A 22904-nucleotide genomic window follows, 5' to 3' on the forward strand; every position below is an offset into this window, starting at 1 on the left:
GTTACTTGTTTTCTCCGTTTATATCAGAACTGGTCAAATGCTGCCCAATCACTGAGGGTTTCCAGCACTTTCTATTTCGATTTTAGATTTCCAGTATCTGTAATCTTTTGATTTTTGTTTTTTGATAAGCAGGGGTGATGTTTTGGCAATTCAACTGCTCTGCTCTTTTTACACAGTAAGGTTGGGCTGCTGGGCAGTCTATTCTTTTAGCCATCTTGGTATTCCTTCTCCTGTGTACCTTGTTTACCTGTACTTCCAATGCAGAAAACTGATAAGGAAGGAACATTAAGCAGATGTCATTATCAGTATTCTTCTGAAAGCCATACTTGTAGCTGGAGTGAAGCTAACTTTTAAGAGATGCTCAAAATGGTATTAGTTATGAGTAATGCTGATGCTATCCTTGTAAGCGAGCTGCTGATGAAAAGGGTGGGAAGCAACAAAGCTATTTAAATTAGGCAGGAATATCAGTTTGTGCCTCATGGGCAACCAAAAAATCTGACATACTGTAATCAAGCCACTATTTCGTGCCCAATTGAGAGCTCAAATCAAATCCCTACCCAAATGATTCTATTAATTTTATTTAACTAAAGACCTTACACTTAGTGTATTGAAGCTGTGTCCTGACATCAACCTTTACTGGATAATGAAAAGGTACAGAATGGCAAGAGTTACAGATTACTTCACATTTAATAGCTGTGCATGTGTATCTTGAGGTTCAGTAATACATGGAGAACATGTCTACCAAAGGTCACAGGTGGAGTAACCATTACGCTACATTCTAAATACTAATAAGAGTCAAGTGTACACACCTGTCTTTACTGCATTGTTACTGAGATCCAGTCATTGAAGCATTTTTTACCTGTTAAAGAATCATAGATTTAAGTGACACACAGCCTTTTATAAGTTATAAAATGAATACATGAACTCTAACTTGTATTATTTTCCTTATGCTGTACACATAGATATCATGCATTTTTGGAACAATTCAATAACCTGCATTTGTTCTCAATGCAAGTATTATACAAAGATAAATGACATTTCTAATGTAGTGCAGATTTAAACACCGATTTTCCAATGTTTTGCCAAGAGTAAGCACAGCCTAGTTATTCTCAGTTGTGGGGCAGGATGCATTGTTCCTACAAGTAACAAAAAGGATCAAAAGCCAGTGATGGAGGGAGTTTGGGAATTTATTGAATTCTTAGGGCTGTTGGGCATTTAAAGAGAATTAATTATGATTTAATCTCAGTTAAATAAGAGGTTTTTAATGTTCTCGTACTGGATGTGATCATTACTGGCAAGGCCAGCACTTTTTGTTCATCTTTATTTGGACTGAGAAAGCAGTTTGGAGTCAACCACATGGTGACCATGTGGTCTATTATGAAACACTGTTAGCATAAACAAGCTAAGAATTTTTTTTGTTAAGAAGATGAGATGGAAGGTAGAGGAACAAAGATCTTTGAAAGAGGATCCAGCTAACAGATGCAATCCTGGCTTGAATACATTCTTAGGAGGGTGAGGATGGTGTTGGGGCATTGCAATGATCTTTATGAAATCCAATGACTAACCAACAAGTTAATATTTTTCTGGTAAAAGGAAACATTGAATCCTTTGCCACTCTTACTCAAGATTAATTTTGCCCATAGTAATTATACAACAAAAACCGAGAGGCATGCACATATATTTTCAACAAGCTATAAAACAGATACTGCAGATTATTAGATTATAGAAACTTTATAAGTGAGTGAAAATAGTTACTGCCTTCTGTAACTGATGCCTATTTTGAACCTGGACAAAAACTTGAGAATTGATTCCACCTAATTTACCAATAATTACATGAATAAGATTGTAAAACACAGTTGACCTACCAGAGAAGGTCCTTTCAAATTGGCAGGTGTTTTAAAGTCACCCTGCAAAATCTGTGGATAACATGAACAAAATCATGTTAGTATTAGAGTTAAGTTCTAGAGTGATCAAAGTCCAGTAGCACTCACTATTCCTTAATTCTTACATGAATTTAAAACTTGTCAGTAATATTCAGAGCTGGGCACAAAAGGAATATAAAACCACAGATGTTCAATGTGGCATGTTCCACTTCGGCTTCATTTCACACAGGTGTAAAACAGGCTCAAAAACAATATTTCAGTGGATGGCATTTGTGAACACATTTTGAGCTGGGGAATGTATCATCCACTATATCAATAGTAGTATCAAGAATTTGTACATTCAAATTTAAAATATAAAGGACCTAAAATAGGTTTGTATTTCATGCTGTGTTTGTTGCTCTTCTGAGATTCTGGCTTAATTTGATGAAAAAAACCCAAATATGTCCCTTTCTGTACTTGAAGTTATTTGCCCATCCAACTTATTAAAAACATATTTTTTCCCTTTCACAAGGATTCCAATTTGTATTGAAAAGATACCCCTTAATCAGTCCAGTATTCTTCTCTATTCTTGCAGTGACATTCTTCATACCTACACTAAAAAAATTATATCATTCTTAAGCTACAAATTGGCACCACAAAATCATATCCGTACCAATCCCCTCTGATGCACACTGGAGGAGCCCTAGATTGCTGCTGCCAACTTGGCCATTGAACAACATTATAAACTTCTTTCTTTGGGGACAGAAATTTGTAATAACCACAAACATTCAAATTATAGCTTCCAGCACACAGTGCATTCATGACATAACATTCCCCCATTATCTAACAACCTCAAAAAAAAAACCCCACAAACTTTGAATGCACCATGGAAAAGAAAATATTCTTGTAGTAGCTGGTGATGATCCAGTGTATTATTTCACAATGTGAAATGGCACTCACCAGTATCACTACATATCATGATTCACTGCATATCAAATTCTTAAGATTAGAAAACGGTACTGCATCACTTTTGGGCATACAAAGTTAAATTGCAGATTGGAGGGTGGGACACAAATTAATCTCATTGCTTCCGGGGGAGAAAGGGGAAATAGGCAAACATATTTAAACCATATATATTAAACCTTGCTGGAAGTATGGATGTCATAAGAGAAAGGGATGGAGCTTGGCTCTGATACTGACCCAGTTTAAAATTCATATGAAGAATAGCTATTTGGGCAGTGATATGATACCCTCTGGACCACAATTCAAGAGGTAGCAAGTTAGGAAGAAGTGCCCACCCCGAAAGCAAGGACCAAATTGAGAGCCATAAGCCATTCTCACACAGTAACCAATAACGACAATAGATCAAGAAACGACAATAGATCACCTTACCTGCAACACAATAAAAAATTAAAATGTGAAAAGTACAAGTAAGTATTTTGAGTAAGATTTTTTTGAACATACCCTTTTGGTGTTATTAATTACTAGTGCATCAGGATTTCCATAATTTGGTGGATTGGCATTGGGATCATAGCCTAGTTTGGCCAACATTGGTGCTATCCTTGCCATATCCTCAACCACACCATCAGGAATGTGTCCCACCCACTTGGCCAAAGCCTCAAGATTAACTGGCTTGATAACTTGGTCGGTGGATCTCTCTATTCTGCAAGAGGAAAAAAAGAGTTTATAATATACCAAGTTTATGATTGCTCTGCCAAATATTACTACTTGCTACTAGTTAGCACTCTAAATTTGGAAGATTATGGATATAGATGGGAGCTTTAAAAGGAATACTCCAGACTTGAGTTAAGTTTTACCAAGGCTCTTTAGGTAAATGGATGTTGATGTTGGCAGATGTTTTCCAGAATCCCTAGCTGCTCATCATTATTCCAATTTGATGCTCTGTATCCTACCTAACCTCAGCAGAATTACTTTTCCACATCTGACTGGTCAAAACAATGCTGTGAACATATATTGGAATATTTAGTCAAAAAGAAAAAGGAAACGCATGCAAGTTTTAGGAAGCTGAAGTCAGTCAGGGCCCTTTAAGAATATAAAGAAAGCAGGAAAAAACTCAAAGGACCAAAAGGGACCATGGAATGTCCGTGGTGAGTAGAATCATGCAAAATCCCAAGGCATTTTATACATACATTAAAAACAAGTGGGCAGCTAGGGAGTAGGAAGGACCATTCAAGGACAAAAGAGGGAATTTATGCCTGGAGCCAGAGGAAGTGGATAAGGTACCAAATGAATACTTTGTATCAGTATTCACCAAGAAGGAAATGGAGGATAGTGAGATCAGTGTGGGGAATGCTAATATTCTAAGGCATGTTGATCTCAAGGAGGTGGTATTGGGTCTCTCGAAGAACGTTAAGGTGGACAAATCCCCAGGGACTATTGGGATGGGATCTATTCCAGGTTATTGCGAGAGGTTGGGGGGGGGGGTGGTGGTTGGAGGTTGCTGGGGCTTTCACAGATATTTTTGTATTCTCTCTAGTCATAGGCAAGGTCCCAGAGGACTGGAGAGTAGCCAACGTTGTTCCTTTGTTTAGGAAAGACAATAGGGATAATCCAGCAAATTATAGGCCAGTGCATCAGTGGTAGGGAAGCTAGTAGAGACGATTCTTAGGGACAGGATTTACTCACATTTGGAAAAAGCATGGTCCTATTAGGCATGGTTCTGTGCAGGGCAGGTTACACTTTACAAACTTGATTGAGTTTTTTGAGAAGGTGATGAAGATGATTGATGAGTGTAGGACAGTGAATGTTGTCTACATGGACTTTAGTAAGGTATTTGATGCCCTTCATGGTAAGCTGATTCAAAAGATTAAGATATATGGGATTCACAGTGACTTGTTACATTGGATTCAAAATTGGCTTGGCCATAGAAGACAGAGGGTAGTAGTCTGTGACCAATGGAATTCTCAAGGGATGAGTGCTGGGACCTCTGTTGTTTGTGATATATTTCAATGATTTGGACAAAATTGTAGATGGGCTGATCAGGAAGTTTGCAGACAACACAAAAATTGGTGGAGTTGTGGATAGTGAAGGTGGTTGCCATAGCATACAGTAAAATATAGATCAATTGGAGATATGGATGGGGAAATGGCAGATGGAGTTTAATCCAGGCAAGTGTGAGGTGTTGCACTTTAGGAGGTCAAATGTAAGGGAAATGCATACAGTAAATAGCAAGACCCTTTGGAGCATTGATGTACAGAGGGATCTTGGAGTGCAAGTCCATAGTTGCCTGAAACAGAAGTAGATAGGGTGGTAAAGAAGCCATTCGGCATGCTTGCCTTCATCGGTCGGGGCATTGAGTATAAAAGTCAGGCAGTCATGTTGCAGCCATACAAAGCTTTGGTTGGTTTGCTGTATTGCATGCAGTTCTGGTCACCACATTACAGCAAGGATGTAAAGGCTTCAGAGAGGTTGTAGAAGAGGTTCACCAGGTGTCCTCGATTAGAGACCATTAACTTTGAGGAGAGGTTGGACAAACTTGAATTGTTTTCTCTGGAACATTGGAGTCTGAGGGGAGACCTAGTAGAAGTTTAGAAAATTATGAGAGGCATAGTTAAGGTAGATAGTCAGAGACTTTTTCCCTGGGATGGATATGTCAAATACTAGAGGGCATAGGTTTAAGGTGAGAGGGGGAAAATTTCAACGCAATGTGCAAGGCAAGTTTTTTTTTATTAATTAACAGAGAGTGGTAGGTGCCTGGAATGTGCTGCCGGGGGCGTGTTGGAAGCAGATAGTGAGGCATTTATAAGGGACACGAACATGCATGAAATGGAGGGATATGGATCAAGGGCAGGATTAGTTTAATTTGGCACTATGATCGACAGACATCATGAACCAGAATCAGGTTTATTATCACTGACATATGTCGTGAAATTTGTTGCCAAAGGGCCTGTTCTTGTTCCATGTTCTATAAACTATCGAATGAAAGATATACAATTTAAAAAAAACAGGAAATAAACAATCTTTAAACTTATTCAAAATAAATATCTTGAAATGATTTCTTTAATAATTTGGACTGCACGTCAGTCAGCAAAGCTAAGGTTGAACTTGGGTATTTCTGGATGTGCCCCTGCTGTTAGTTCATATAATGATTTGCAAAGCAAAGGTTCATTCAGGAATTCAAGCCCATTCTTCATTTTTAGCAAGATCAAAATTAAACATCAGGATTAATTGCATGAGTGCAAAAGATTTTCTCAATGCAAAAAGTGACTTCTAATCATCTTAATCACCTTGTAAATATTGGCTAATGACAAATAATTATTTCATTGAAAAGGTTTAAAAATACTGCTGGGATACAAAGCAACTTTTAAGAGGAAGCTTCTTCTAAAAAAAACAATGGACTGTTGACCCTAGGTGAATAGCCCTGGCACCAGCAACCAGACACCAGCAACCAAACACCAGTGGAAGTAATATTAGTTAAACACTTTGTTTGGATCAAGGTTACTTATTTTCTCTTTTGAGAGGCAAATAACTGTTGATTTTTGAATTGCAATCCTAACTTAATATTGGAACTGTGGGTCAGTTAAGAGACTAAGTTTAATTTCCAACCATGTCAACAGAAAAGAAAAAAAAAATCAGCGTTTTATAAAATCATTTTGAAAGCCAGAGATCAAGTTAAACATCTACTTTGTGCCATCTATTTTGGACATGTACCTGGTCTATTTCCTCTGGAACATTGATATACTTGTGGAGAGAATGCAAAAGGTTCACCAGATTAATTCCCGGAAGTGCAGGTTTGTTGTATGAGGGGAGATTGAGCAGACTGGACCTGTACTAGAATTTAGAATAAGAGCTTACCCCATTGAAATATACAAAATTCTTATGAGGCTTGTCTGGGTAGGTGCAGGGATGACATTTCCTCTGGAAGAAGTGTCTAGAAACAGGACTCTCAATCTCAAAATAAGGATTTTGCCATTCTGGACTGAGATAACAAGACATTTGTTCACCCAAGACCACCATGGAGGCTTAGTCACTGAGTATATTCAATAAAGAAATCAGCATATTTTTCGTCCTTAAGGGAATCAATGGATACGAGATTAATGCAGGAAAGTGGTGCTCAGGTAAAAGATTCATTATTACCTGACTGAATGGTGGAACAGGGTTGGGTCCAAATGGCCAACTACTGCTGTTTCTATTTCTTATGTTTTCCTTTAACATGCTCCTTGAAACCTACTTCTTTGATATAACTTTTGTCATCTGTCCTAACTTTCACCAAAAACTATTTACCCAACACCCAACTGCTTGCTGATCAACATTAGTACCCATTGTTGTAACATCATCAACTCAAAATTCTCATCCTGGTTTTCAAATCCTCCATGGTCTCTCCATTCTCTCGTGCTTAAACAACCTGTCATATAACTCTCTAATCTCAACAGTCTTTCAATCCCAGCCCCTTGTCATAGAATCATAAATACAATATAGAAACTGGTCCTTCGGCCCATTAAATTCACACTGACCATCAACTACCCACTTATACTAATCCGAAATTAATCCTTTTTGTTCTTCCCACTCTACCACTCACCTACACACTGGGGAAAATTTACAGTGGCCAGTTCTATCAACCCCCACATGGGATGTGGGAGGAAACCCACCCAGTCACAGACAGAATGTGCAAATGTCACATAGACCACACCCATGGGTCAGGATTGAACCCAGACATCTGGTACTGTGAGGCAGCTGCTCTATTAGCTGTTCAACTATTCAGCCTTCAGTTCCTAATTTTAATGTATTTAACATTGGTGATCCACCCTTCAGTTGCCTCCACCTAAGCACTAGAAATTTAAGTATCGTTTATTGACTACAGCTCCTCCTTCCAATACTGTAATCCCAAGCAAACTCATCTCCAAACTCTCCGACCTGGGACTCAACACCTCCCTTTGCAACTGGATCCTTGACTTCCTGACCAACAGGCCGCAATCAGTAAGGATAGGCAGCAACACCTCTGCCAGGATTATGCTCAACACTGGTGCCCCACAAATCTTTGCCCTCAGCCCCTACACTACTCCCTATACACTCACGACTGTGTGGACAGATTTTGCTCTAATTGCATCTACATTTGCATATGATACCACTGTAGTGGGCTAAATCTCAAATAACGATGAGTTGGAGTATAGGAAAGAGAGAGAGAGCTTAGCGACATGGTGTCATGACAACAACCTTTCCCTCAACATTAGCAAAACAAAAGAGCTGGTCATTGACTTCAGGAAGGGGGGTGGTGCACACACTCCTGTTTATATCTACTGTGCTGAGGTTGAGAGGGTTGATAGTTTCAAGTTCCTGGGAGTGAATATCACCAATGTCCTGTCCTGGTCCAGCCATGTAGACACCAAGGCTAAGAAAGCACACCAGCCCCTCTACTTCCTCAGAAAGCTAAAGAAATTTGGCATGTCCCCTTTTGGCCTTCACCAATTTTTATAGATGCACCATAGAAAGCATCCTACCCAGATGCATCATGGCTTGGAATAGCAACTGCTCTGCCCGTGACCGCAAGAAACCGCAGAGTTGTAGACATAGCTCAGCATATCACAGAAACCAGCCTCCCCTCCATAGACTGTCTACATTTCTCACTGCCTTGGTAAAGCAGCCAACATAATCAAAGACCCACCCATCCTGGACATTCTCTCTTTCCCCCATCAGGCAGAAGATACAAAAGCCTGAAAGCACGTCCCACCAGGTTCAAGGACAGCTTCTATCCTGCTGTTAAAAGACTATTGAACAGTGCTCTAGTACGATAAAATGGACTCTTGACCTCACAATCTACCTCCTTATGGCCTTGCACCTTATTGTCTACCTGCACTTTCTCTGTAACTGTAACACTTTATTCTGCATTCAGTTATTGTTTTCCCTTGTACTAGCTCAATCCACCATTGTAATGAAATGACCTGTATAGATAGCATGCAAAACAAATTTTTCACTGGAGCTTGGTACAAGTGACAATAATAAACCAACCTATCAAATTAAACCTATTTACCTATTTATTTATTGATTAGTTTCCTGTGAAACCTGAGGGACACCAATATGGTGCCACTGAATTTAATTGTACCAATTTAAATTTCGCAGCACCATGTTCCTTTGCTCTAATTAAAATATACATTGAGAATAAATACTGCCATTCAAATAAAAGCTTACAAATCCAATTCTGTCCCAGGTTAGCTTCACTAAATTAGAGTGGCAGGGCAGCAGTTGAGATGCTACAATTAGCTATGGAATCACTGTGCTGAGAGAAGTTTGGCAAAGTTCTTGCTGTGAAATATAGTGATCTGCTGGCAGCTGATGTCAGTGGACATTGCATGGCTACAGGCGCAGCTATGACGTTCACCACTCAAAAAGCTTCCTAGTACTGGTCATGCACATGAAGGATAGCATATCCACACAATGTCTTCAAAGAAAGGGGACAAGGGAAAATAAAACAAAATACAAACACACTTTGAAAGTGAGACACCTCCTGCTTTTCCTATTAATTCTTCATGATGCAGAACAGCATCACTCCATGGAATATCCAAAAATGTCATGATCTTCTCCATAGTCTTTTTAGGATGCAATACCAACTGTTCATAATAAACTGAGAGACACCGGGAGGGCCCCACCTCCACACACTGGCCATACATAATTTCAATAGCCTTGTTCCATTTGATTATACAATCTCTGTAGCTACTGAGGTCAAATCCAGCAATCGTCACTTTCCTTGTAATCATTGAGTGCACAGATGCTCGTCCATCTCGGATCATCAGTATAAATTTAGATTTCGAGAACAGTCTGGACAGATAATTTAAAGACTTTAAGGTGAAGGGATCTTTATTGCATAAGTATTTTGCAGGTTCACCATGTTTTGCAATTACTTCTAATATAAATGCTTGCAATGCCGAGTCCAGGACCTGGTCCGTCACTCCTGCTTCATTCAAGCGCATCTTTTCACGTTCTGATTTAGACCACACCTGACGCATGGCCAGCACACGTGGGATGATCCGTGTTTCTTCACCACAGCGGATGTCTGGATGTGCATCCATCATGGCTCGCATTAATGTTGTTCCACTTCGTGGCACTCCACCTATGAAGATTAGGGGCATGTTTTTACTGTAGCGGTATTCAATGTGGTTTGAATTATACATGACAAATTCATCCTTTTCAGGTTTCATCATGCTATGTGTTCGTCTGCCATGAAACCATCCTCCATTCTCATTTAGTATTTGCTGGCATTCCCACATGTGCTGGCCCATATGAAAGACCATTATTGTAGCAATAGCACAGCAGATGAGCAGAACAATCCTTCTCATGCTGATACGCATATTTGATAATTTAACTGTTCAGCTAGGCACCGTTTTCAGCTTCCATGTATTCTTTTTGTCATTTCAGCAAGGCTTTCATTGCAACTCTAAAAGGGAAAAAAAAGTAGAGATCACTTAGCATTAACACAACTCCTTACATCTTCAGCAATGCTGACAGACATCTTTCTTCTTTTATAATTATTGAGGCTGCATCATTTTCTCAAGATACACTTTTGCAGTACATGTTGAATCAAGGGACACTAAAGACCAGAAATGATTGTTGTTGCTAAAAGCACTTCAGTTAAAATACCTCATGACAATTGTTTGTGTAATTTTAGTGGAGCTCTGATTAACTCAACTTATAAAACAGCAACATGTGAGAAACCATACGTGTTTAAAAACATATTACCTGCAAATTTACACTAGGGAAACTGTGCTACTGTAAGCACCCATGACTGTCAAATATGGGGTGTACAAGAAGGAAAAAGGAATACAATTTATCATTGTGTTCTTGATATCATTCATGGGTTGGATAACTAAAATCAGGTCTTGAAGCATCAGCTTCCTTTGTCTTTATTTACATTCTCATGTGTTTCAAGTATTATTAAAAATATTATTTTCCTGATCTACATGGTTATCATGTGAAAAGAATAGCCTATAAAAAATGCCAATCATACTAAAAGAATCACAAAATGACTCCCTGGGAAAATTAAAATTGACTGGTACCCTCAAGAGTGGAGATGTTTAGGGGGCGGGGCAGCAGCTAGAGGACCTTTTGAAGTTCAGATGAACAAAACCTCTTAACCATGATAAAACACACGGTATTCTACAAAATGCCTCCAAAATAGGATTGGTAATCTTTCCCCCAGCATTAATAATCTTTATCTTGATAATCACAATTGTCCCTCTCTTTTGTTTTGTATCAGAGGGTTGCACACTCTGCATTGCCATCAATCAAAATATTGCCCAAGAGCTTTAAACATTTTTCTATTTACTTTTCTTATATGATGTGAGTTGGACCTTTAAATATTACAAATGCAATGTGATTCTGTTGAATACTTTTTTTTCCACACAAAGGCTGGTACCTATGTGGAATCAGCTCCCAGAGGAAGTGGTTGAGGCAGGTACAATAACAACTTTTAAAAGACAGTTGGACAGGTACATGGATTGGAAAATTTATAAGGTTATGGGCCAAATGCTGGCAAATGGGACTAGCTTGGATGGGGCAACTTGGTTGGCATGGACCAGTTGGGCCGAAGGGTCAGTTTCCGTGCTGTACTGACTCTATGACAATGATAGTTGGATATTACAATTGATTTCATGCAGAAATAAATGCATATTGATTTTCCTGTTCCTGAGTTGGTTCTGTCTACCAAATGATAAAGTAGGCAGTATTGATGCTTGCCCTGTTTAAAAATCAAGTTAAAGGGAGTTTTGCCTGTGTTACTCATAATTCCTCTGAGACAAGACACAATTTGTTTCTTTCCCTCCTCCCTGAGAAATGCAGCTTACAATAACTACAGATGGAGTTCCATGGAAAGTAACCCTGAGACACTGAGAATTTCTCAAATCAATGAAAATTCTGTACCAAATGAATATATAAACATTTTTGTCTAGAAAAAAGTAGTCAGGTGCCTCAGTAAGATGACAAGTGACTTGAGGTAGAAACCCAAGCTAGAAGTAGCCCGTCTTGTTACCCCCTTCCTATAAATGGACAAACCAACAAATACTCAGGAGGTTGCATCTAAATCGATGATTGATGTAAAAGTCACTCCTAACCCTAAAATCATCCATAAAAGCACAGTATGGATCAGAATTTAAGAAAATAGTAGAGCTTTCCACAGCGAATCAATGCAAACCTGTCGGCTTAAGTTTGTTCAGGTCAGAAAATGTGTCTGATTGAAGGTGCGGAAAACCATTCTACTTAAAGTGAGGCATGACAATCAGCTATTCTGATGTGGTATTTTAGAATTGTCCATATTCTACCTCAGTTTTTAGGTATCCTATGACCTTATTAAAAAGACCTTTATCTTGCAAGGTTAATTATGTTACTCATAGTTGGGATTAGGTTCACACCTTACCTAAAGTAAGGTCTTTGCCAAATACGTGAGCCCATTCCTGGTATCAATGAATACATAAACTACTACTAGCAAATCAATGAACAAAATGTCCACTAATAAGAAATTCCTGTTGATCTAGTTATTGAATGTTGCTGAATATGCCCACTGTGTTCTCTATTGTCTTATAATTTTATTACAACAAAGTTTAAAGAAGTATTTTCTACAATGAAATAGAGTTCATTTATGGGTAGCTGCATGACCTTTTCCAAGCCTGCCAACTTCGAGTTTAAGTTCAAGTCACACAATGGCTATTTGGAAGATAGAATTATTTTGTAATTTGTGACTAAGCACCGGAACAATTCCCAAGAGCTTCTCAAATACCGTGAAGGCCAGGGGAACATTACTATGATTGTCTGTATTGCAATGTTACTGAAAAGTTATCAAAAGTATATTAAAAATGCTATACCCATTTCATCTTTCTCATACTGCAAAAGCCAAGAGATAAGTGAGGAAATTAGTGGCAGAGATAAGGCACTATCCCTTGGAAAAATGTATCTGATCTTCAATCAGTACCTCTCCCAACAACATGCCGAATAACAAGGCTAAACAGATGATTGGATTTAATTTCCCAACACCGTCCATTAGTGCTGTAATTCCACAATTTTACATATAAGTACATAGAAGAATAATTATCGATGGGTTTTCATCTGTTCCTCTGAACTCAGTTAATTTCAGAAAAGATGACTGACGTGCAATCAATCATCATGCCATTAGTTTTGATCACTTCAAAGGGCACAAGAAGAATGAAATCGGTTTATTTTTTAAAGGGTACACAGGAAGTTCTATCAGATGCACGGATGTAGACTCACAAAGAACATATAATTCATTCACACAATTTAAAAATCAATGCAAATACATTACAGGCATATTGTTTACGTCATATCTGTATGCTGACTGTTCTTAAGGACTGTATTGATAAACATAATCAAGCAAAAGGCTTCAGTTAGTCAATATGCTCCAATACTTGAAAATAAACATTAGACTATCATTTATATATGTATTTCATCAGTTCCTGGTGAATCATTTTCAAGTCCTTAAATTACTTTAGTCAATATGCTCCAATACCTGAAAATAAACATTTGATTACCATTTATATACATGTTTTATCAGTTCCTGTTGAATCACTTTCAAGTTCTTAAATCTCCTTAGTGTTTTCCCTATTAGGGAGCAGATGCACCAACATGTTTTTGATTCATCATTAGTTGAAGTGACTCCTGAACACATTTAAAACTAAATGATTAGAAACCTCTCAGGAAGGTTATTTTTCACCATTTGAGTTTAATTTAATCCTGAATGCTTCTTTGGTTTCTACACTATCATCAAATCTTTTAACCTAGTGATAGTGTAAAATTTCTGGTTGGCTGTCAAAATATAATAATTTTTGTAACCAATAAAGCGGAGCTCTGACCATACTCAACAATAGGAATATCCAGGTTCCTTTTGATGGCAGCCTCCAGTTCAGACAAGAAAGGTAATGCAGTATCATTCTTTATCACCCTTCAAACACTCTGCAAGAATTGGGGTGAAATCAATTGTAGCCCACATCAATAAATAAAACTTAACAGTTCACATCCATTTTTCTCAGGTTACTATCAGAATACTGTGATATTACATTGCAGACACTTGTTAAAGGACAAGGCATCAATGGCTTTCTTCAATTATTATCTTCAGAATCTTTGAGACTATTTGAATAACAGCTGGTGTACATTTCAGTGCCATTATGTATAATATAAATTTTATCTGTTAAGGCAGGTAAAAAGGTGAGGTTAAAATCTAATAGAGCAACTGGTTTTCAAAGAGTTAGTATTTCTGTTAGTTGCCACTATCCTTTGTGTAAATCAGGATGCTGCAAGTCTCCATTACAAATGGACATAACTATCAAAATACACCAGTTTTATCTCCCAAATTACAATGCTCAGGTCTACTGACACCCTTTTAGATGTTTTTTTAGGGCAGTGGTGGGGCGAGGTGAGACAAAGATATCATTGTTTTATTCTTCAAGCTTCTCTTCTATTGATTGATCATACACTAGTATTACTGGTGATTAAAAAGAAAATAATGTTTGCGAACTAAATGGTATTCTTGAAGTGTCAGGAACAAAACACAGAAACATAGAACAGTACAGCACAGAACAGGCCCTTCAACCCACCATGTCTGCAACAACCATGATGCTAAATTAAATTAATCTCACCTGCCTACACATGGTCTATATCCCACAATTCCCCACCTATCCAGGTGTCTGTCTAAATGCCTCTTCAACATTGCTTTTTGTCTGCTTCTACTATCTCCCCTGGCAGCTTGTTCAGTCACCTACCAGTCTCTGTGTAAAAGAAATTGCTTCACAAATTTCCTTTAAACTTTCCCCCTCTCACTTTAAACCTATGCCCTCTAGTATTTGATATTTCCACTGTGGAAGAAAGAGTCTGTCTACCCTTTCTATGCCTTCCATTGTTTTACATATTTCTATCAGGTCACCCAGCAGCCACTGACACTCCAGAGAAAATAATCCAAGTTTATCCAACCTCTCTTTATAGCTAATACACTTCAATCCAGGCAACATCCTGGCAAATCTCTTTTGTACCCTCTCCAAAGCCTCCTCAAACTTTATATAGTGTGGCAAACAAAACTGCACACAATACCCCAAATGAGACCTAATCAATGTTTTATACTGCTGCATTATGCACTTGATTGTGCATGTGTGTGTGAGAGAGTGCTGAACATACACAAGTCTCCACAAACACCAAAATATAACAACCAGATGACCTCTTTTACTGATGCAAATACAGGGATATACAGTACATGAACCAGCAGAGTGGGCATAATCCTTGCTTTTATTCAAAGCAAAATCTGAGGAAAACTGGTACTCAAATATCACCTCAGCTCTGCAGGGGAGATAGTGATGTTCATAATGGAGTGAATTGAGATCAGAGCCAGGAATGGGAAATGAAGCTGTTGGAGATTTTGATGCATCGTCCTCTGCTTCACATCCCACAGTCTCTCATAGTATGCAAATTGCAGCTTGCACACTTCCTCATTCTCTTTGCCATAATCCTAATTAATCTGTGCTCTTTTTACAGACAGCCATCAACTGCAAACTGACTGAGAAGAGATGCAAGTGCCATAAAAGAGTGAAGGGCAAGACACACTACCTGATTTAATACTTCCAGCCATTTGCTCAAGATACCGATAGAACATAATCTACAAGCACCAGGCACATGCGAGGTATATACAAACTCTGATGTTTGCCAATTAAGATGGAATAAACCACTAATTCCTGCTTTGGACTAATGTCTTATTTCAGTACATGAATAAACTAAAATGAATTGATTACTCACCTTCTCTAATCATCCTTTTCAAAAGTCCACAGGAAAATAGATAAGACACTTCTGTTTGCTCATATTGATTTACAGTACACATTAATCAGTTTCAGATTTCTGATGTTGGCAGACTATCATGAAACGCATTGATAGTTATATATATATATTTGTTCAAAACAAATCTGTAATTTAAAGTCTTGATGATTGTGGCTGGCGTTAAGGCAGCCAGATAAATTAATGAAATAACTAACCCTTTCTTACGAAAAGAATATTATCTGAAAATGTGTTCAGTGTTATTCGCCATTTCTTTTCACGATTCACCAGCAAGCTTTATCCCTAGAAACAGCATAATGAGGAACAAAGCACGAGGCTTAAATTTTTTATTCTTTTTATAGTCTATTCCAACTCAACGTCCTGATGTTAACTTGGAGGCATACTGCAAGCAAAAATTCCTGATAATGCAAGGTAAACCCAAAATTAGTTCAGCACGTCTGTCAGTATTAGGCTTTGCACTGATTGCACAGCAGCTAGCACGATGAGGATCCTTATAATGTGACCTTAACCTCAGAATCCAGCTGAATGTTTAAAGTAATAGGTAGAATGGTAACCAGGGAACCAAAGTATATTTTTTCTCCTGAAGGGTAGTGGGAATCTAGATTCCACTACCTAAAAAGATGGTAGAAGCTGAAGTCCATATAATACTTAAAAGTAACTTGTTAAGCAATTGGATGTGCCATAACTTACACGGCCATGGAAAATGAAATATCTCTTTTGGGTAGCACGGCCATCAGCTAAACAGTCTCTGCGTCATAAACTTCTATAATATTCAAATGCCCTCTCAATGCACACTTTCTTCTGATTTACAAGCTACAGATTGCATAAGCATGCACTGCACACCACTCTTGATATATTTTTCATTTTGTACAGACAAGCATGGCAATCTGACTCAAAAGAGGAAGTTGTAGTGGTAAAACAAACTATCACTTGATTTTGCATTCACAGGCACCAATGCAGACAATAACTTAAAGAGTAGCAGAGGACCTGCACCTACTGTGATGCCAGGTAAAAATGACTTGCAGACAGGAGAGATGCCAAGGGAAGTGCTTCAGATGAGGACTTTGATGGGAATAGTCTTCAGAAATCAGAAAATAGGTTTGTCCAATGAAATGTTTGCCAGGTTTAAAAGTTTCTTTTTGTACAAGGTATAACTTGGTGTGAAGCTTGAGCTGTCCCTATCCAGGAATAGGAACCAACTCTCTTGTTCCAAGTTGCAGACCAAAGCTTAACAAACACCGAATTCTGCAGATGATACTCAGATGACTGCCATTAGGGCTGTGACTAACCATGCACAAGAGAGCTTACTGAGGCTTGCAGCATTCCAGAAATCTATCCTTCAATACAATCACTGTTTTGCCTTCCCAGGAAAATGGTAGTGACTCCAAGCAGCACCAAACCAACCCTTTATCCACCTCCTCCACCTGCCACTCCACCAGAGCCTTCCTCAAACTCATTCAGCCCAGATTACTGACAGCTGCCTATGTCAACATAGTCCAATCTAGATCTTCTTGTAATTATAACTGTATTGGAGCACAAGGGCAAGTAAAGACACAGAAAAACAGGCACAAAAGAAACGCAGGAGTTAGTAGTAGACTTTTGTATGCAATAAGCATAATTTCATTTATATATTGGCTAGGAATGTTTATTTTGTGGAACACAAATAGGAATTAGGGGAGCATTTAATGGTAATGCACCTGTATATGTTCTTAATGGACAGGAAATGTTTTAGGTTGCCTCCTCCTCAGTTCCTTTCTTCCTGCTCACTTAGCAGCTCTGTACATTACTGGTGGCAAGCGCTGAGTCCTCACGAGCTAAATTGTCCAGCATGCAGCAAATTACAGGTATGAGGAGTGTCCAAGTGTGCTGACAGTGCAAAATAGGAAAGTAAATTATCAGGAGGACATAATGAGTATGCAAAGAGAAGACAACATCTTTGCCACCCACTTGGATCTCACGCACAAGAGAATGTTTCAGTGGCAGGTCCTCACACATGTTCTGGATGTTATGTATCACCAGTCAGCACATCCATGCTAGCATGAGTTTGTTATTCTATCAGAACTATGGCAGAGTTACAGGCTACATTGCAAACTCCACTTTTGGTCCAATCTTTAAGCTTCTAATCCAGAGATCTGATAGTGTTCCACAATTTTTTAACACTGGAGCATAATTTTTCCATCTCCCTTTTGACTCTTGAATCACATTCTAACCAGAACTCTGTGCTCTTGAAATAACATATTCCACTGGATTGAATTCAAGAATGAAAAGTGGTCATTTGCACTAATGGGAGTATGGTGTAGACTATTTTAATTTACATTATTTGCAGAAAAAAATAGAGCAGCTACAGTAATAAAGTTGCAATCATAGGAAATTCTAAACTTCAAGAAAAGGCTGGAATGAGAATGAAAGTCCTGATGCAGAGTCTCAACCTGAAGTGTTGACTTACACCTATTGCCTTCATAAATGCTGCTTGACCCACTGAGTTCTTCCAGAATTGTTTTTTTGTTCCAGATTCCAGCATCTGCAGTCTCTTTTGTCTTCGTAGGCTGGAATATGTTTGAGGATTTCATTTGCTTTGTTCAGAATCATTTTGTAATCAGTATGCCAAGATTTTAGGAAAGATTATTTACCCTTTGTCAGAATACTAATCTGAACAAACAAGCAAGAGGCAAAATTTCTGAAAAGCAATGACTATAACAATGATATAGATATGATTATCAAAGATTAATAATATATTAAGCTCACACTACTTGCCTTTTTCTATTTGCCAAACTTTTATTTCATGTATTGGCATGTATACATCTTTTTTGCCTGCCGACTCATTGTGCAAATACCATCTCTTTAGGGTGCAAATATCTGTTGAAGTGATGATGTGCTACTACCTTTACTTACGAGGCTCAAGTATTAGCTGACTAAAAGGAGAAAGGCACAAGGTTAGGCTTGCAGTAAAGGAAGATGCTGCATGCTTACACCATTTGCAGTTACAAAAAGATTGTGGGATGAAAGAAATAGCATTGAATGAAAACACACCATTACCCACAATCGTACAAGACCTACTTCAGGCCACAGACTATGTAACAGTTACTCCATTTATGGACAATCTTCTTCATTCCCTGGAAAGGTGGGGTAGTGGATGCGTGCATAACCAAACATGCTCCGTTTATTTCTTGTAGATGACGCCCTTTTGCTCGTAGGAGAAAGGCAGATGTTAAGGAATATTGTGCAATATGGTTTGTGATGTGGTTGAATGGTTGGGCACTGTATGCAAGTTGTACAATGTAGGTAGATTGGCATGTTGCGATAGTGCACGTAGGTGCTGTGGAACATATGTATATTAGGGCCCTGTCCTGTTGACGGAGATTATCATTTGCTGAATAAGGAGATTGTGGCGCATTGAGCAATGTGAGGCGAGTGGTACATTTGGTAGGACATGGAATTTCAGATGTATTCATTGATCTTAACCATTAGTGCAACATTAATAAACTAGTCTGGGGTAACACTGCTTGCAACTCATCTCTACACGTGTTTCCTACTTCCATCTGCTTCAGTCTGTGCTCAGAGGGCCTCCAGCATCATGCAGATATGGAATACTTCTCTTCACCAGCTTGCTGACTGAACTCTTTAGTACTACATTTGAGTCTCTGACAGCAAATTACAATGACCCTCAAATTATTTCCACCAGGTGCTGTAGCCAAAATGCACTTCCTTTAAAGAAGAGCAGGTCGTAATAAACTGACAAAACCTAGATTTAATTGGTGCCATTCACAATCAAAAAACTTTGGCCTATGATGATGCACGTAATAAGCAGCAATGGTTAGTAGCAGCTGGTTGCCAAAATCATGACTGAGCAAGCATAACCAAGTTCAAACATGACCAGCATTGGATGAAGGATTGATTGATTATACATCATAATCTTAGCACACATTTCCAGTGCTATCCAAATGAACTCCACTAGTGTTTCTCCAGTCTTTCTAGATTAGAAATGGTTGGACTGGATTAATGTCATTTCCTAACACCAAGGCTTCTGAACAGATAAATATTAGCCAGGTCATAAACAGCATCTCTTTAAAAGGCTGTACATAATGACAATGCTATTTTATGATAGTGTGAACATGGCTAAGTAATTCCTTTATCAATCAAAGCTGATGTGCGCACTGTGTAAATGTAAAACCATTTTTTTGCATTTTTCAGGCGAAATTATACTGCTTTTATCAGGAGAAGCTGGTGTATTTTTGTTTTTCACAAGTTTTGTTTTCCCTACTCTTTAAATAGACTGTTTTCAAAATAACTAGACGCGGTTTGGTGTACAATCTACTGTTTGCTTTGGGCCCATACATATACCCAAGCTCCAAGTCACTGGCTGATGAGAATTATTAATAGAGATGCTCTTCTTTAAATTGCCCACTTGAGAAGGAAGATGGGAACTGTCGGCGTAGATTATGTGCCCAAATATCTGGAATAATATTTGAATCCATAACCTTAGCAGCCTCCAAACGAATAATTACATTGAACAAAATTCATCTCATACCTTACAGATGCAGCGTTTGTACCATCTTATTTTGCATTGTAAAATCATTTTGGCATCCCACAGTCTTCTTTCTCACAGCCAACCATAAGTGTAAAACACAAAAACCTGGGGAGAAGAAACAAACACAACAAACATAACTAAAAAGAGTCAGCTCCAGTAGCAATCTCTGAAGCAAAGAGCCATTAAACAATAAAGACAATTTATTTAAAGTTGTCCAAGCTGGAATAAACATTTCTTTTGCCCCCATGCACAATTTATGGACATTTTAACCATTTGTTGGGAGAGACTTGAGCACTCCTGATAACATAGAGTATCAGTCATTTTAACTGTATAAACAGAATCTTTAATTTCCCACTTCAATACTTAACTCTTCTGTGATGAGAGCTGTTATTTTTGATCCACTTCTTTAAAAGCCATGGCTGAGCCTTCTAAACATTTCCAGCAACGTGTTTCCTTGTGCCTTAATATTTTTGTAGAAATGCAAGGCAATGGAAGTGATGATGTGCTATTTGTTTTATCATAATCGTAGTTTCACCATCAGAATTTTCTTCCTGAAAATTCCAGAATTACATTCTCTACCTTGTATAGAAACAAGCCAATCCACCCAACCAAACCATGCCAGCATTTATGCTTCCCTAAAGTCTTCTCATATCCATTCTCATACAACTCAGGTAGTATTATCCTCTATTCCCTTATCACGCATTTGCTTATCTAGGCGCCAATTATTCAACTCAACTACTCTGATGGAAATGAGTTCCACATTTAGTCCACTTTGAGTAAAGAATTTTTGTCCAAATTGTCTATTAAATTTCTTTATCAACATTGTATATTTATAACCTCCAGCTTTGCCCTTCTCCACTGCTGGAAACACATTGGTCTAGAAATTCAATCACATGCCATTTCCGATAGGACAAACTTGGATTGTTTTCTCTGGAGCATCAGAGGCTGAGGGGAGACCTGGTAGTGTCTATAAAATTATGAGAGACATAGGTGATATAGAGTCTGTGCCCCAAGGTTGAGTTCTCAAATATTAGAGGGCATAGCTTTATAGTGAGAGGGGGAAAGTTTAAAGAAGATTTACAAGGCAAGTTTTTGTTTTACACAGAGAGTGGTAGGTGCCTGGGACATGATGCCAGAGGAAGTGGTGGAAGCAGATACGATAGCAACGTTCAAGGGGCACTTAGATGGGATTAGTTTAAATCAGCATCCTTGTCAGCATAGGCATCGTGGGCTGAAGGGCCTGTTCCGATGCTGTACTGCTCTATGTTCCTTAAGTGAAACACCAATATTACACACAGTACTCCCAAAATGTTCCCATCAATACCCTTTATAATTTAAGTATCGTCTCCCCACTTACATACTCACAATAAATATTATTAGCTTTTGTAATCATCTGCTGTATTTGCATAATAACCCTTTTGCAAATCATGCACAAGGACACCCAGATCACATCATATCCCCTCACCATTCAGATAATATGCATTTTACTTTAAAAAGAAACTTTTCCTGGTCAAACAAACAATTTTGTATTTTCCAAAATTATACTTCATTTTCCAAACCTTTCCCCACTCACTTAATCGAACTGTAACGCTTTCTGCTCCCCTTTCCTCTTCAGAACTTGCACTCAAACCTATCCTTGTGTTACCAGAAAATTTAACAATCATATCTTCAATGCCTTCATCCAAGTCATTGTAATCCTTGAGGCCAGCCCCAGTACTCTGGCGTATTATTTATTAGTAAATAAAAATCAAAAGCACCAGTGAGGGTAAGAATAGGAAGATATGGCAAACAAATGTGTGGCTGAAGAGTTGGTTCAGGGGACAGGGTTTCAGATTTGTGGATCATTGGGATCTCTTCTGGGGAAGGTAAGACCTGGACAAAAGGGATCAGTTACACCCAAACTCGAGAGGGACCAATGTCCTTGCGGGCAGGTTTGCTTGAGCTATTGGGGAGGGTCTAAACTAGGTTGGCAGGGGTATGGGAATTTGAGTGTTAGGTCAGATGATGGAGCAGTTCGTGTAAAGGTGGATACAATGTGCAGAGAGACTGTGAGGAAGAATAGGCAGTTGATAGGGCATAAATGCAGTCAGTTGGATGGGTTGAAGTATGTTTACTTTAATGTGAGAAGTATTAAGAATAAGGATGATGAACTTAGAGCATGGATTAGTACATGGAATTACGATGTTGTGGCCATTACAGAGACTCGGCTGTCACAAGGGCAGGATTAGCCACTTGATGTTCTGGGACTTAGAAGATAAGGGGGATAGGGAGGGAGGTAAAAGGGGTGGGGGGGAGTGGCATTGTTAATCAGGGATAGCATCACAGCTGCAGAAAGGGAGGATGTCATGGAGGGATCATCTACTGAGTCAGTGTGGGTGGAAGTCAGAAACAGGAAGGGAGCAATCGCTTGACTGGGAATATTCTAATAGGCCCCCCAATACCCACCAAGACACTGAGAAGCAGATAAGTCGTCAGATCTTGGAAAGGTGCAAAAATAACAGGGCTGTTGTCATGGGTGACTTCAACTTCCTGAATATTGATTGGCACCTCCTTAGTGCAAAAGGTTCAGATGGGGCAGAATGTGTTTGGTGTGTACAGGAAGGATTCCTGATACGGTATGTGGACAGGCTGGCTGGAGGAGAGACCAAACTGGATCCAGTATTAGGCAATGAACCTGGTCAGGTGACAGACCTCTCAGTGGGTAAGCATTTTGGAGATAATGACCACAACTCCCTGACTTT

The 22904-nt window shown here is 38.7% G+C and overlaps 1 protein-coding gene across 4 annotated transcripts in view; it reads right to left on the reverse strand.

The window, feature by feature from the left end:
• LOC127579566 (protein-tyrosine sulfotransferase 2-like) overlaps positions 1-22904 on the reverse strand; it is a 76585-nt gene that overhangs the window by 14596 nt on the left and 39085 nt on the right. For 3 of the 4 annotated variants that reach the window (XR_007957702.1, XM_052032435.1, XM_052032434.1), the window contains exons 3-7: positions 20164-20268; positions 9306-10251; positions 3327-3525; positions 1866-1916; positions 810-859 (exon numbers count right to left, since the gene is read on the reverse strand). Coding sequence is in view for 3 of the 4 variants with exons in the window: in XM_052032435.1 (XP_051888395.1) it covers positions 827-859; positions 1866-1916; positions 3327-3525; positions 9306-10165 (1143 nt within the window). In the remaining variant the exon portion in view is untranslated. The remainder of the gene's footprint in view (positions 1-809; positions 860-1865; positions 1917-3326; positions 3526-9305; positions 10252-20163; positions 20269-22904) is intronic. The other variant, XM_052032436.1, reaches the window with a different exon arrangement.

This window comes from Pristis pectinata, chromosome 17, assembly GCF_009764475.1.
Source record: "Pristis pectinata isolate sPriPec2 chromosome 17, sPriPec2.1.pri, whole genome shotgun sequence".
Classification (NCBI taxonomy): domain Eukaryota; kingdom Metazoa; phylum Chordata; class Chondrichthyes; order Rhinopristiformes; family Pristidae; genus Pristis; species Pristis pectinata.